Raw genomic sequence first — 16,366 nt, 5'->3', positions numbered from 1 at the left:
ATTAAGGAAAAAGATTTGGGAAAGAAAGTGAATTGGGGTAAATACATACAAAATGTGAGCTGCCTGCAGGGGCAGCCCAATAGATTTTCAGAGGAACTAGGCTCAGAAAAGCAATCTGGGTTGGAGGTACAGACAGTGTGGAGTGTAGTAAATGCAGGGAAGTGAGATGAGAAGATTAAGGACCACCAAACTGGAGTAGGTGGAGGAGGAAGGAACAGAAACAAGAGCTCAGCAGGGAACAGGCAGAATGGCTTATTTCTTACTCAACCTCTGGTTCTCAGCTTCAAGACGCATTCCCTGAGAAGTAATCCTTGGTCTCCTCAGTTTGAGGTAGATACTTCTCTTTGTGCTCCCACGTCACACTGGGTCTGTCCTTGTAGTATTTAGCACATTACACACATATGAGGTGCTTCGTGACTCAGAACCCCACAAGACACAGAAGTGTGCCTTAGTCACCACTGCACCTCCAGGGTCGAGCACCACGCCTGGCTGGCATGTACACTAAAAAAACACATTTGTTGAGTGAAATGTACCTTTGACAACACTTAGTGTCCTTTTAATGCACGTGTGTTGCCATCTCCTCGACGTGATTCCAAGAGAATGAACACCATGTTATTTACCTCTCTGCAACCTTGGGAACTAGCACCCTTTTCTACAAAGACAACACTCCACAAAAGTGTTCTGATAATGATAGTATGAGGGAAAGGTTCAATAACCCGCCACTTTACTTTCCACTGAGTAGTTTTTGCCTACCAACTTAATCATAATGGAAACGCAGTTTTCACTCTGAGTTTGCTTATTCAGCATGTGTTTCTGCTTACTTCTCCCCATCCTTTGAAAATAACTTGAATTTCTTTTTTATGTTATTAGCTGACAAGTATTATATTTTAAAGCAAATTTTAAAAAGACATTCAAATTCTGCAAACAACTCTATATTTCTCTATAGTTTTAAACCTCTTCTCTAACAATGTACTTTTATTTACATGATTTAAGTGGTCTTATTATTATATCCATAATAACGTTATGAGATGAACAAGTTAGAATTTTTCTTTTCTCTGAGACAGGGTTTCACTCTGTTCCCCAGGCTGGAGTACAGTGGTGCAATCATAGCTCACTGTAACCTCCAAATCCAGGGCTCAAGCAATCCTCCTGCCTCAGCCTCTAAGTAGCTGGGATGACAGGAGTGTGCCACCATGCATGGCTAATTTTAAATTTTTTTTTTTTTTTTTTGTAAAGACAGGGTCTCACTATGTTGCTCAGGCTGGTCTCAAACTGCTGGCCTCAAGCAATCAGCCCACCTTTGCCTCCCAAATTGTTGAAATTATAGGTGTGAACCATGCACCCGGCCTAGGCTAGCAATTATGATTCTTCTTTACACATGAGGAAGCAGTAATGCGGGAAGATTAATTAAATGACTTGTCATGCTTAGAGTCAGTTAAGTAACATTTTTCATTAGACCATGATCATCACATGAAGAATACCTGAAGACTGACATGTTATTTATTACATAAAAATTTGTAAAATTGCTAATTGGCAATTTTCCAGTCACTAAGTTAAAACTGGATAATACTGAATCTAACTATATTAAGAGGTTAAACGTCTCTGACATTTACCTTCATTGCATGACTGAGTTTGCAGATTCAGCTTGTAAAATGGGCTTACTCACTATATTAGTCCATTTTGTGTTGCTATAAAACAATACTTGAGACTGGGTAATTTATAAAAAAGTTTACTTAGCTCACTGTCCTGTAGGCTGTGAAGTTCAAGGGCATGGCTCTGGCTTCTGGTGAGAGCTTTCATACAGCATCAAAATATAGCAAAGAAGGTCAACAGGGAAGCAGACATGTACAAATGGGAAAACCTGAGCGCGTCCTGCTTTATGACAACCCACTGTCTCAGAGACTAACCCATTCCCATGAGAACTAATCCAGTCTCCTGAGAGCAAGAATGAATTCACCACAACAACAGCACCAAGCCATTCATGAAGAATCTGATCCCATAACCCGAACACCTCCCACTAGGCCCTACCTCCCAACACCAAAACATTAGGGATCAACTTTCAACACAAGTTTTGGTGAGGACAAACAAACCACATCCAAACCAAAGGGTTCACCATTCAATATAAGTCCCTAATATGTAATATATGAACTCTAAGGTGTGTTCTTTGCCAGAGAATAAAAGGAGGCTCTAAATCTAATTCCCTCATTACAACAAACAACCAACATTATAGCCAGAACGATTTGCCAGAAATGTTCAAACAAGTCAGTTTGTTTGTCCACATGGCCTCCCCAGCATGTGGAACTGTGAGTCAATTAAACGTCTTTTCTTTATAAACGACCCAGTCTCAGGTAGCTCTTTACAGCAATGTGAAAATGGACTAATACAGAAAATTGGTACCAGGAGTGGGGTGCTCTTACAAAGATACCTGAAAATGTGGAAGCAACTTTGGAGCTGGGTAATGGGCAGAGCTTGGAAAAGTTTGAAGGGCTCAGAAAAAGACAGGAAGATGTGGGAATGTCTGGAACTTCCGGGAGACTTGTTGAATGGTTTTAACCAAAATGCTCATAGTGATACGGACAATGAAGTCCAGGCTAAGGTGGTCTCAGATGGAGACAAGGAAATTATTGGGAATTGGAGTAAAGATCACTCTTGCTATGCTTTAGCAAAGAGACATTATGCCCCTGCCCTAGAGATCTGTGGAACTTTGAACTTGAGAGAGATGATTTAGGATATCTGGCAGAAGAAATTTCTAAGCAGCAAAGCATTCAAGAGGTGACCTGGCTTTTTCTCAAGGTGTACCGTCATATGCATTCACAGAGAGATGGTCTGAAGTTGGAACTTACATTTAAAAGGGAGGCAGAACTTAAAAGTTTGGAAAATCTACAGCTTTACCATGTGGTAGAAAAGAAAAACCCATTTTCTGGGGAGAAATTCAAGCTGCCTGCAGAAAATTTGCATAAGTAATGAAGAGCAGAATGTTAATTGCCAAGAGAATGGGAAAAATCTCTCCAGAGCATTCTAGAGATCTTTGCTGCAGCCCCTCCCATCACAGGCCAGAGGCATAGGAGTGAAAAATGGCTTCGTGGGCTGAGCCCAGGGCCCTGCTGTTCTGTACAGCCTCAGGACATGGTGGGCACCCTCTTTCCCAGCCGTTCCAGCACCAGGTGTGGCTAAAAAGAGCCAAGGTACAGCTCAAGCCATGGCTTCAGAAGGTGCAAGCCCCAAGCCTTGGTTGCTTCCACATGGTGTTGGGCCTCCAGCTGCACAGAAGACAAGAGCTGGGCTTTGGGAGCCTCTACCTAGATTTCAGAGTATGGAAATGCCTGGATGTCTAGGCAGAAGTCTGCTGCATCCAAGGGCTGAGCCCTCATGGAGAACCTCTGCTAGGGTAATGTGGGGTTGGAGCCTCCATACAGAGTCCCCACTGGAGCACTGCCTAGTGGAGCTGTGAGAAGACAGCTACCATCCTCCCCACCTCAGAATGGTATATCCACTGACAGCTTGCACCATGTGCCTGGAAAAGCCAGAGGCACTCAATGGCAGCCCATGAAAGCAGCCATGAGGGCTGTACCCTGTACAGCCACAGAAGCAGAACTGTCCAAGGCCTTGGGAGCCCAACCTTGCATCAGTGTGCCCTGGATGTGAGACATGGAGTCAAAAGAGATTATTTTGGAGCTTTAAGATTTAATGATGGCCCTTTTGGGTTTCGGACATGCATGGGGCCTGTAGCCCCTTTGTTTTGGCCAATTTCTCTCACTTGGAATGGGAGCATTTAGCCAATGCCTGTACCCTCATTGTATCTTGTAGGTAACTAACTTGCTTTTGATTTTATAGGCTCATAGGTGAAAGGGATTTCCCTTGTTTCAGATAGGACTTTGGACTTGGACTTTTGAGTTAATGCTGGAATTAGTTAAGACTTTGAAGGACTGTTGGGAAGGCATGATTGTGTTTTGAAATGTGAGAAGGACATGAGATTTGGGAGGAGCCAGTGGTGGAATGATATGGTTTGGCTCTGTGATCCCGCCAAATCCCATCTCAAATTGTAATTCTCACATGTCGAGGGAGGGACCTGCTGGGAGGTGGTTGGATCATGGGTGTGGTTTCCCCTATGCTGTTCTCATGATAGGGAGTTCTCACAAGATCTGATGGTTTAAAAGTTTGTGGCAGTTCTCCCTTTGCTCTTTCTCTCTCCTGCTACCATGTAGGAAGGTGCTTGCTTCTGCTTCACCTTCTACTATGCTTGTAAGTTTCCTGAGGCTTCCTCAGCCATGTGGAACTATGAGTCAATTAAACCTCTTTTCTTTATAAATGACCCGGTCTCAGGTAGTTCTTTGTATCAGTGCGAAAATGAACTAATACACTGCCCAACTGATTGACTCTTCATTTCATGAAAGATTTCTGCAGCATGCAATGCTATTTGATAGCATTAGTCTTCTCAAACTCTGACACTGCTTTATCTACCAAGTTAATATAAAATTTTAAATCCTTTGTTTTCATTTCAACAATGTTCACAGCATCTTTATCAGAAATACATTGGGTCTCAAGAAACCACTTTCTTTACTCATCCATAAGAAGCAATTCTTCACGTGTTCAAGTTTTATCATAAGATTGCACCAATCCAGTCACATCTTTAGGGTCTACTTCTAATTCTCATTCTCTTGCTATTTCTTTCATATCTGCCTCCACTGAAGTACTAAACTCCTCAATGTCATACATTAGAGTTGGAAGCAACTTTTTTCAAACCGCTGTTAATGTTGACATTTTAACCTCCTCTCTGAATCATGAATGTTCTTCATGGCATGTAGAATGGTGAATCCTTTCCAGACAGTTTTCAATTTGCTTTGCCCAGATCCATCAGAGGAATCACGATCTATGGCAACATCCTTACAAAATGTATTTCTTAAATAAAAATAAAAAGTCAATCACGGCTGTAATCCCAGCACTTTGGGAGGCTGAGGCGGGCAGATCACACAAGGTCAGGAGTTCAAGACCAGCCTGACCAACATGGTGAAACTCCATCTCTACTAAAAATACAAAAAAAAAAAAAAAAAAAAAAAAAAAAAGCCAGGCGTGGTGGCACGTGCCTGTAATCCCAGCTACTAAGGAGGCTGAGGCAGGAGAATCGCTTGAACCCGGGAGGTGGAGGTTGCAGTGAGCTGAGATCGTACCACTGCACTCCAGCCTGAGTGACAGAGGGAGACTGTCTCAAAAAAAAAAAAAAGGTCGAAATGACTCTTTGATCCATGGGCTGCAGAATGGATGTTGTGTTGGCAGGCATGAAAACATTAGTTTCCTTTTGTATCTCCATCAGAGCTCTTGGGTGACCAGGTGCATTGTCAATAAGCAGTAATATTTTGAATGCAATCTTTTCCTCTGAGCAACAGGTTTCAAAATATTCAGTAAACCATGTTGTAAACAGATGTACTGGTATCCAGGCTTTGTTTTTCCATTTATAGAGTACAGGCTGAGTAGATTTAGTGTAATTCCTAAGAGTCTTAGGATTTTTGGAATGGTAAATGAGCATTGGCTTCAACTCAAAGATAGCATCAGCCTTAGCCTCTAATGAGACAGTTAGCCTATCCTTTGAAGTTTTGAAGTGAGGCATTAACTTCTCCCCTCTAGCTATCAAAGTCCTAGATGGCATCTTCTTCCAATAGAGGGTTGTTTCATCTATATGAAAACTCTGTTGTTTAGTGTGGCCACCTTCATCAATGAACTTATAGCTAGATCTTCTGGAAAACTTGCTGCAGCTTCTCCATTAGCACTTGTTGCTTCACCTTGCACTTTTTGTTTTGAAGACAGCTTCTTTTCTTAAACCTCATGAACCAATCCCTACCAGCTTCAAACTTTTCTTCTGCAGTTTCCTCACCTCTCTCAGCCTTCATAAAACTGAAGGGAGTTAGGGACTTGCTTTGGATTAGGCTTTCGTGTGAGGCAATGCTGTGGCTGCTTACATCTAGCCAGATTGCTAAAACATTCTTCATATCAGCAATAAGACTGTTTCACTTTCTTATCATTTGTGTCTTCACTGAAGTAGCACTTTTAATTTCCTTCAATAACTTGTCCTTTACATTCACAACATGGCTGTCTGGTGCAAGAGGCCTAGCCTTCAGCCTATCTCAGCTTTTAACATGCCACCTTCCTCATTAAGCTTAATCATTTCTCGCTTTTGACTTAAAGTGAGAGACATGCAATTTTCCCTTTCACTTGCACACACAAGGCTATTGTAGGGTTATTAATTGGGCTAATTTCAATATTGTTGGTTCTCAGGGAATAGGGAGGTCCAAGGAGCAGGGGAGAGATGGGGAAACTGCCAGTTGGTGGAGCAGTCAAAACACATACAACCACTTATCAATTAAGTTTGCAGTCTTCTATGGGCACGGTTTATGATGCCCCAAAACAATTACAACAGTAACATCAAACATCACTGATCACAGATCACCATGTCAGATATAATAATAAAAAAGCTTGAAATACTGTATGAATTATCAAAGTGTGACACAGAGACACAAAGTGACCATGTGCTGCTGGAAAAATGGCACCAACAGACTTGTTTGCTGCAGGTTTGCCACAGGCCTTCAATTTGTAAAAAAATGTAGTATCTATGAAGCATAATAAAGCGAAGTGCAATAAAATGAGGTATGCCTGCATACCTGCAAACTATAATAATTTAGATACATTACACTTTACATTTATATGCTTTCTTTTCTCTTCTAAGCAAAATAAGCAATGCCAATTTGCATGAAATAGCTTTAGAAATAAGGAAATTCTGTGAGCATCATAATCATCTTTCCCTCTGTACAGGGTGGCATATAGTTATCATCCAAACTGGGCACTGTTGAAAGGGAAAGAGGACGTTATCAATAATTCTGTTGGGGCAAACCAGGACTGTCCTGGGCAAACCCATCTGACCTTCAGCCCATTTTACAATCATGCTACTTGGGAGAACACTTTCCCTACGTGATCTCTTTGATCCTAATCACCTGATATACACATAACAATGACACCTTCTCTCCTTTCTTTCACTGACTCAATTTAATCTCTGGATCTAGCTGAATAGCTAGAGATACATCTTTGAGCTATAATGTCTGGTGAAGGGCTTCTTCTTCCTCACTTGCTCCAAGGCCACATACTCTAAATGGTTCTCACTGGGATCTATTCTTTGCCATTTTGTCTATGGCTTGCACAAAGGGATGTTTAGAAACCCGTTGTTTATTTTCCTCAACAGAACGCCATAATCCCAAATGTTGAAATCTGGAAAAATCAAAATCCTTAAAGTCTACAATCCCAAAAGATCAAAATCCTGAAAATATAACTCTGGAAAAAATAATTTAAAAATTCTTTAAAAGATATTTCTGTACATTTTTAAAAGGGAATTTGAGAAACATACAAAAACATGATAGAACACTTTATAAGCCACTTTACACAATAAAATAGACAATAATAAGATATACATTTGTGCAAGCATAAACACTCAGGTATACTAATGACAGTCACATAGGCATAACAGTTAGAAGCAGACAAACCTTATTCATAAAGAGGTCAAACAAAGGAAATGTATAAATGCATATCACTAAGGATGGTAATGGTGTGCAGCCAGCAGTATAACTGTGTTCCTCTGCAACATCATGACAAACAACCTAAGCCTTTTCACAAGATTGCTCAAAAACCATGATGGGTCACCACCACCACATACACAGTCCCCAGAGCCAAGATCTTGAGAACTTTTATCTTTCACAAACACAGTTGTATAAAAAGGACATCTTTTCATTTGTTGAGGAACTGTCAGTGTTTTTACATACATGCACAATGCTAATACACAAAGTCAAATTTGTGATAATGCACTTTGTGGAGTCAGATTTGCAAAAAACACATGAAATGAATTAGAACTCTAAAAGGCTTTACACAATCTACACCTCCAGAACTGGAAATGATGGGCAGATGAAATACATAGAGCATAGTGAATTGTAAAAACAAAGCTGACAATTTAAAATTGTGAAAAAAACTGAAAAGAGAGAAAGAAAAAAACTTAAAATCAGACAAATGAAAGAGTATTACAGGGATAGATTATGAGCAACTGAACAGAGACAGTCCATTAGAGCAGGCCGACTTTCACAATCATTACCTATATTTTGATTTCTTGCATCACGATCAATAGCTGCTTTTTTTCTTTTAAGACCTGGCTCTCCTTGGAGAATACATTCACATTCATTTTCAATGTGGTTCTGATCTTTTTGAAACTCTTCCATGATTTGATATAAACTGACATGAGCATTCCTTATTAAATTTTCGCAGCCAGGCGCAGTGGCTCATGCCTGTAATCCCAGCACTTTGGGAGGCCAAGCCAGGCGGATCACTTGAGGTCAGGAGTTCAAGACCAGCCTGGCCAACATGGTGAAACCCCGTCTCTACAAAAATACAAAAAAATTAGCCAGGTGTGGTGGCACGTGCCTGTAGTCCCAACTACTTGGGAGGCTGAGGGAGGAGAATCGCTTGAACCTGGGAGGTGGAGGTTGCAGTGAGCCAAGATCACGCCACTCACTCTAGCCTGGGCAAGAGAGTGAGACTCTGTCTCTAAATAAGTAAATAAATAAATAAATAAATTTTCCTGTCTTATGCCATGCTTCTATGCTATTTTGGGTAAAAGGAAATCCATTCCACATGCACCCATATACAGAACATAAATTTGGTGGAAACAATACTAGTGATCGAAGAGCAGCACCATTTCATGTTATCTTATCCTAACACACACGGTTATTTTCAAACCAGTCAGTAACTTTACTGGCTTCTTCAGGCAAATGCAGCTTTAATTTATTAAAAGCTCCTGGAATGTCATAAATTGGAAGGAATGCCAGCCAGTGCAGGCAAATAATGTATTTTTAAAGTGAGGTTTTCGGATTTCAGTGTTGCCAAATTGTGTAGCCAACCCGCTCATCTGAATTTTCCGCCAAATGCATTGGGCTGAATGGAAAAAATAAACTTTATTGGTAACATCTTGAAATTCACTTTAGATGCCTTCATCGCACCTAACTCTATATCTGTGTTTGAGGATTCGATTACAATCTATTTTCTTTTGCAAAGTCCTCCAAATCTTCAAATAAGTATATATAAACTGCTTCACATTTTCCAGTAATTAATACATAAAGGAGGGAATAAATTCTAGAATTTGTGGATCCAACAGGGGCATAAACTCTATATAGTTGATAAAAAAAAAAAGTAGGGATAGTTTTGAAAGTGCCATCCATTAGCCAACGTGAAGCATGTGCTGATTTTTCTATATTAGACTTAGAGGTAAATATAAGAAGTCTGTCTTCTTTGACAGTCAAATCATGAATCAAGAATAGGTCACCATTTAATGTTTTTTTGTGACACTAGAGAAACCTCAATATCAGCAAGTGTCTTTGGTTCAGAAGGTTCCTGGGCTTGTTGAATTCCTTTTATTCTCTGATGAAGGGCATTTTTTGAAGGCAAATATAGCGTTATGTGTGAAGGGGTAGAAGTTGTACATGACAGCATAATTTGGCAGAGAAGATTTCTTGTATTTTTTGCCAGTATTTTCACTTCTATGATCTTCAACACACTCATTACACTTGTATTCTGAAAGTGGTTGTGGTCTACAAATTTTATAAGTATATGCTATCCATTTGAAAGTCTGGTTATTGCCAGCTGTTGCAATTAAGCAATTTTCTGCTTTCAAAGCCCCAATAATAATTAGCTTTAAAATTTTTATCTTTCACCATTAGGTAGCCTCATACACTTAACTTATCATAGTCTTTTTTTTAGAGGGAACAATATCACAGATCTCTTCCATTGTGTTGTAAGAAATACGGTAAGAAGGAATAATATTTGGCTTCCCCAGTGGCAAATCTGTATTAGTCAGAGTTCTACAGGGATACAGAACCAATAGGATGTGTATATAGATATATGAGAGGGGATTTGTTAAGGGGAATTGGCTCACGCAATTATGGTGGCTGAGAAGTCCCATGACAGGCCATCTGCAAGCTGGAGACCCTAGGATGTCAATGACCCTAGGAGCTTTTCAGCTCAGGCTGAAAGCCTCAGGACCCAGGGGTCTCCTGGTGTATGTCCTGGAGTCCAAAGGCCAGCAAGCTTGGCGTTCTGATGTCTGAGGCAGCAGAAGATAAGTCTGTCCCAGCTCTTAGAGAGACACCAATTCACTTTCTTTATCTGTTCTCTTCCAGCCTCCAGCCAACTGGATGTTACCCACCAACACTGAGGGCAAATCTTCCCTATCTACTCCACTCAGATTCACACACTATCCTCCTCTGGAAACACTCTCACAGACACACCCAAAATAACGCTTTCCCTGGTTTCTAGGTATTCTTCAATCTAGTCAAGCTGACACCTATAATTAAGTCCATAAGTTCACCTCTTGTCAACCTGGCATCCATATGCATCTCCTTAAACCATAATTAATTTTTAAATAAAGATAAAAATAAAGTGATAGTTCCACCTAACATGATTTTACTATCCTGTGATTGGAATTTTTGGGACTTTGGACATTAGGGATTCTAGACTTTAGGAATTTTGGTCTTTTGGGACTTCAATATTTGGGACTGTGTCTTTTGGGATTATGATCAAAACCCCCTTTAAAAGGAGAGTGTTGCCAATTACAACAGCTAAGGCCCCAATGCTCCCTCCTGAGTACTAACAGGTTGTGCTTCCACCACATTGGGTAAAGTAAGATGGGCTGTTTAAAATGATGAGCCTTTATCTGATTATGCTTAAAGACTACTTGCTGGGCCTATTCCTACACTTCCCTGGTTCTAAAGGAGGGTATAATTTCACTGAGGAAAAATGACTGAAAAGAAATTCCAAAGCATTACCAGTGGTGAGAGCAGCTTTTAGCTCTTGAGATAGGTTACAGACTTTGCATTTTCCCCTCTAAAACAGATCTACCCAAATAAAAGTACTTTTGACAGTTTCTAAACCTCAAACACAGCATATACCTTTGTTTATATTTCAGAAAAAGGAAATAAAATATCAGTAGATGTGAGTTTTTTGTTCTTATATCTTTTCATCTGGTTCTATTGCCCTTTTTAATATAATGATATTTTAAATTCATTGAGAAATGTCTAAAACCAGCTAATATTAAAGATCATTTTCGCATAGATTAATCTGACTGCATATACACTTGCTTCCTTTATTGTTTTACTTAAATATGTGTGATCATTTGATTCACAAGTGTTACCACAATAAATTTTAAGCTCCATGAGGGCACTGCCTGGAAACGTGAAGAGAGAATCCAGTGATTTACATAGTCAGTATAAACCATTTGGCCCTTTTTTATTATTCTAGGCTTGTAATATATATTAGGTTAAAAAAAAAGTTTTTTAAATGCCGGTTTAGAGGTCTCCAGGAAGTAAAATGTTTAATTATTAACCATTAGTGATATTAAAATATTTATATGCCTTTTAGTTCTACTTAACTGAAATTGGTGGAGAGTGATGGAGGCAGTACTTTACTTGGCATACAACAGCATTATCAGTTTATCTGAAAAAGTAAGATTTCAGACATATCCTTCTTCTGAGACCCTAGAAGCATTTGTCTGAAGATCATTTGCGTTAATGCAATGTTTTTATCTCCAGCCACTACAAATGAAAGAAAGTCTATGTTTCAAAGTGGAATTAAAAAAAAAAATCTATCACATAAGGTACTACCATAAAAAAAAAACCCTGCCACTCTTACATCTATCTTAAGTGCTTTGTAACACATTTTGGTTAGAGGTGGAAAGTATTGCATTTCCATATCAATTTGTTTCTTTGTGGGTATTTTATTTTCACTTCACAGCTGAAAGCAAAATAGTGGGAAATGGTTCAGATGAACAAGCAAATGAATGTTTTATAAAGTGGAAGACACCTGTATTCGTGATTTTACCTGATCTGTCCACGAACCAGTGGTCTGTTCTTTGTCCTATTCATGTTTGAGTCAAATGGCACCTCAAAAAACTGTAAAAAGAATGAAAAAAGACAGAAAACATTAACTATAAAACAATTCTTTTCTTCCGCTTTAGTACTGAACATTTTTTCTGCAGTAAACTTCATTTTAATTTTGATAGTATAAATCAATACCCTGTCACTTCTTGAAGAAAAATTCCAAAAAACAAACAAACAAAAAACCAAAACAACAACAACAACAACAATTTGCACTAGGTGTCAGGAATATCTACTTTTATCCACTTTGAAAATCACCTGTTAAACATACAAGTAGCACGTCCCTTGGCATATGCAGACGATTGGCTCTAGGACCCCCCATGCGTGGATAACCAAATCCACACATACTCAACTCCCGCAGTAGGACCTCCAGAACCTGCCTATGAGAAAAGGTGGCCCCTCTTTAAGTTCAAGTTTCACATCCTGCAGTTTGTGTTTGGTTGAAATAAATCCATGTATAAGTGGACCCACACAGTTCAAACCCGTGTCATTCAAGGGTCAACTGTATAGTTTCAGGTTTGAAGCATTAGTGTTATAAATAATTTCAGAATCTTTCACACAACCCAAAGCCTGTGAATCAAACAAGAATCAACTGACCGTGGGGAATGGGCTACTGATGTCAAGAACCAGGGCTGACGTAATTAAGATCTCAGATGAAATTTAGGTTATACCGTGATGAAGGTAACCATCCTATTCTGCCCAGGATAGTTCTAATTTACATCTTGGTGCCAGCATCATTAACAGCAACCTCTTTCACTCTGAAAGCATCCTAGCTTGGACAATAGATTGGTATGGTCATCCTAACAATGAAGTACAGTTTTAATTGTTTACCTATTAAAAGACAAGGCCCAAGGTATTATTAAAACTAATTTTCCAAAGCCTTGACAAACTGTACAAGTATGTTCTTAAATTTGTTATTAATGTCTCTTACTTGTCTCCTTTTTTGGTAAAACAGAGTACTAAAAAAATGTGCTGATCAGGTTATTATTTAAGAACATCTTTGACTAAATGGGCTAGAATCAAATCAACAGATGAAACAATAATTCAATGGAAGGCTGAAGTCAGTATTTCCCCAGCTATGTTCCCTTACCGTCCCTGGAGATGCTCCCGGGAAGAATGACTCTATGGTCAAATCATATTAGCACAATAAAATCTCGGAGAAATCCCAAAGTGAAGAAACCAAATTAACCTTACTTTAGGCAGTATTTCCCAAATTTATTTGACCATGAAACATTTTTTCAAGAGAAACATAAATAACAGATTTCAGAAATTCCTGGTCTGACTAGATTTGAGTGACAGGGATCATTTCTTACTCATGTCTGTATGAATCATAGCTCTTTGTAGAGTGTGTTGTACTCAATATGTGTTCTATAAATGTTAGAAAAAAATAAACACTAGTGCTAAAAAGACAAACAAGTGACATTCTATTTTATTGTACTTTTACAAGTCATCTAGTACGATTTACTAAGAAGTATATGTTAAAAATGAAAGAAAATTTATTCTGAACTATTTGAGAAATGTAGAATTTATCCCTATAAGTTTGGGACATCTGGTAAGTTGTGTTTCCTTTAATTTTGTAAAAAACTTTGACATACGTTTCCTTTCCCCGTATCCCATACTACAAACTATCTACTTTTAATTTTTTTTTTTTACAATGTCTTAGTATTCCTAAACACAATGACATTTTCTAATACGATTATTTATTTTTTTCTTTCTCCTTCTTTTCAGGTTACTATAGTCACTTCACTCACAAACTCTGAGTAGTTACCCACAGTGAGGATTCCCTGTCATTCATAGTAAGTATCTACTAGCCCTAGTCCCTCACACTTGGGTCATAATGAACATCCAGTTACAGCTCATTTAACCAATGGTCAGGTACCTGTGATTCTCAGACCTTTAAAATAAAACTACATACCAATGATGATAATCACCACTATCCCCACAGCATTAAGAGAGCATGTATCATCTGTAATTATAAGAATAAAAGATATTCTTCTCTTGATGGCTAACCTTTATGAAGGATGGGCTACACATGTTAAGCATTTTACATGCATTGCAAAAGGAACTGCATACCAAGCCTGAGTTTTCAGAGCTTCCTGGGCACTGCTGCAGCCCAACAGTGTGGCTGTAGTCAGAGTAAGAAACTAAATGTCAGGAGTCTGTATTGCCTCACCTGCTCTACCTGAGGCCATGGCTGCATGAGAAGACCCCAGATTAGGAAACGGCAATGTTCACTCTACAAGTGGCTTTTTTGAATTGGTTTCTGTTGGAAGCAACTGTGGCAGCTGCAGTTTTTATCGAATGCAGCATATTCCACTTAATGGATATACCATAAAACCAATCCCATAGAGATGAACACGCAGGTTGTTTTTCATCATTATATACGACAAACATCCCTAAACATGTATCTGCATATATGTGCAATTATTCTTACAGGATAAATGCCTAGAATGTTCCCCTCCTTTTGAAAACAGTCCTGCCTTGACTTGAATACACTACCTAAAAGGGGTTCTCCTAATTCTACATTCTCTCAGTGCTCCTCTTTAGGCTCATTATTCAGTCCATACAATTTCCTTAGTGTCTACTACACACCATACAATGGGGATACAAAAGTCAGTTAGATTCAGAACCTGCTTTCAAGAAGTTCTTACTCTATGCAGTATGCAGATGTCGGCAAACTATAGCTCATGGGCCAAACTATAGCTCATCCAGCCTGCACCTGTTTTTAAGGCCCACAAGCCACTCTTTTTATATCTCCTTAATAATTGGGAAAGTGAGTTAAAAGAAGAGTATTTGTGGCATGTGAAAATTGTATGAAAGTAAAATTTCAGTGTCCATAAACAAAGTTTTATTGGAATTCAGCTACACTCATTTGCCTTAGTATTGCTATGGCTGCTTTTACACAACAGCAGAGCTGGGTAGTTGCAACAGAGATCACATAGCCCACAAAGCATAGAATGCTTACTGTCTGACTCTGCGGAAAATGTTTGCCAACCCCTAATCCACTAGAAAGACTGAGATAAGAGAACCTGGTTAATTATAATCACATGTGCAGTAGAAGGACCGAGTTGTGCAAAGGATTATGGGAGTCCAGAGAATGGGCTCTGAACCCAGCTAAGGAGACAGAAAAGGGCAAGGACGATTTTCCTCAAATATTCTTCAAGGGAAGCTTAAAGGCTGAGCAGGGCTAGATGGTTAAGGGCATAGGGTAGGAGGGACAAGCACTCCAGACACAGAGGAAGCACAAACAAATGTGTAGGAGGAGAACTTTGATGAAATGCTGGAGTACCTAGTAGAAGTTCAACACAGCAGACCGATTAAGAGCCTAGTCTTGTAGCTAGAGAAATCAGGGTTAAATTCCAGATTTAGGCTGGGCACGGTGGCTCACACCTGTAATCCCAGCACTATGGGAGGCCGAGGGGGACGGATCACGAGGTCAGGAGATGGAGACCACCCTGGATACATGGTGAAACCCCGTCTCTACTGAAAATACAAAAAATTAGCCGGGCGCGGTGGCGGGCGCCTGTAGTCCCAGCTACTCGGGAGGCTGAGGCAGGAGAATGGCGTGAACCCTCCCGGGAGGCAGAGCTTGCAGTGAGCCGAGATTGTGCCACTGCACTCCAGCCTGGACCAGAGTGAGACTCCGTCTCAAAAAAAAAAAAAAAATTCAGATTTACCATTTAATAGTGGCTGTGCAACCTGGGTAAACCTAATTTCTTCATCTGCAAACCAAAAATAATAATATATAACTTGTCAGGTGATGTAAGGATTAAGATAATGTACATAAGGCATGATGCCTGGCACACAGAATGTGCTTACTGAAGATTAGTTTATTTGCTATTACCATGAGTGTTGCTGGATGGCTGGTGATGAAGCTCCAGAGGTAGACAAGGGTCACGGAGGGCCTCACGTGCCATGCTAATGTGCCATGACTCTGCTGTGTACGAGGTGTATTTTGGATTGATCCCTATGACCGCCACTTGGAGGATGATTTTGACAGAAAACATCGTAAAGAAGCCCAGGTAAGAGATGATGAGGGCCTGAACAAGGGCTGTGACAGTGGAGATGAAGAGGAAGCAACATCTCCCTTTCCCCCCAACACAATGAGCCTTACCCAAAGTGCAGACCCTAGCCTTCTGTGTTCACTCTCCTTTTTTTTTTTTGAGATGGAGTCTCGCTCTATCGCCCAGGCTGGAGTGCAGTGGCGCAATCTTGGCTCACTGCAAGCTCCACCTCCCGGGTTCATGCCATTCTCCTGCCTCAGCCTCCTGAGTAGCTAGGACTACAGACACCCGCCACCACACCTGGCTAATTTTTTGTATTTTTAGTAGAGACAGGGTTTCACCGTGTTAGCCAGGATGGTCTCGATCTCCTGATCTTGTGATCCACCTGACTCGGCCTCCCAAAGTGCT

The 16,366-nt window shown here is 39.9% G+C and overlaps 1 protein-coding gene across 1 annotated transcript in view; it reads right to left on the bottom strand.

The window, feature by feature from the left end:
• The window catches only part of COX10 (COX10 homolog, cytochrome c oxidase assembly protein, heme A: farnesyltransferase (yeast)), a 140,008-nt gene that overhangs the window by 36,843 nt on the left and 86,799 nt on the right, over positions 1-16,366 (bottom strand). Inside the window, 1 exon segment of the mRNA NM_001133552.1 lies at positions 11,899-11,969. Coding sequence (NP_001127024.1) covers positions 11,899-11,969 — 71 coding nt within the window.

The sequence above is a fragment of the Pongo abelii genome, chromosome 19, assembly GCF_028885655.2.
Source record: "Pongo abelii isolate AG06213 chromosome 19, NHGRI_mPonAbe1-v2.0_pri, whole genome shotgun sequence".
NCBI lineage: Eukaryota > Metazoa > Chordata > Mammalia > Primates > Hominidae > Pongo > Pongo abelii.
This window is presented reverse-complemented; position numbering and strand designations above follow the sequence as displayed.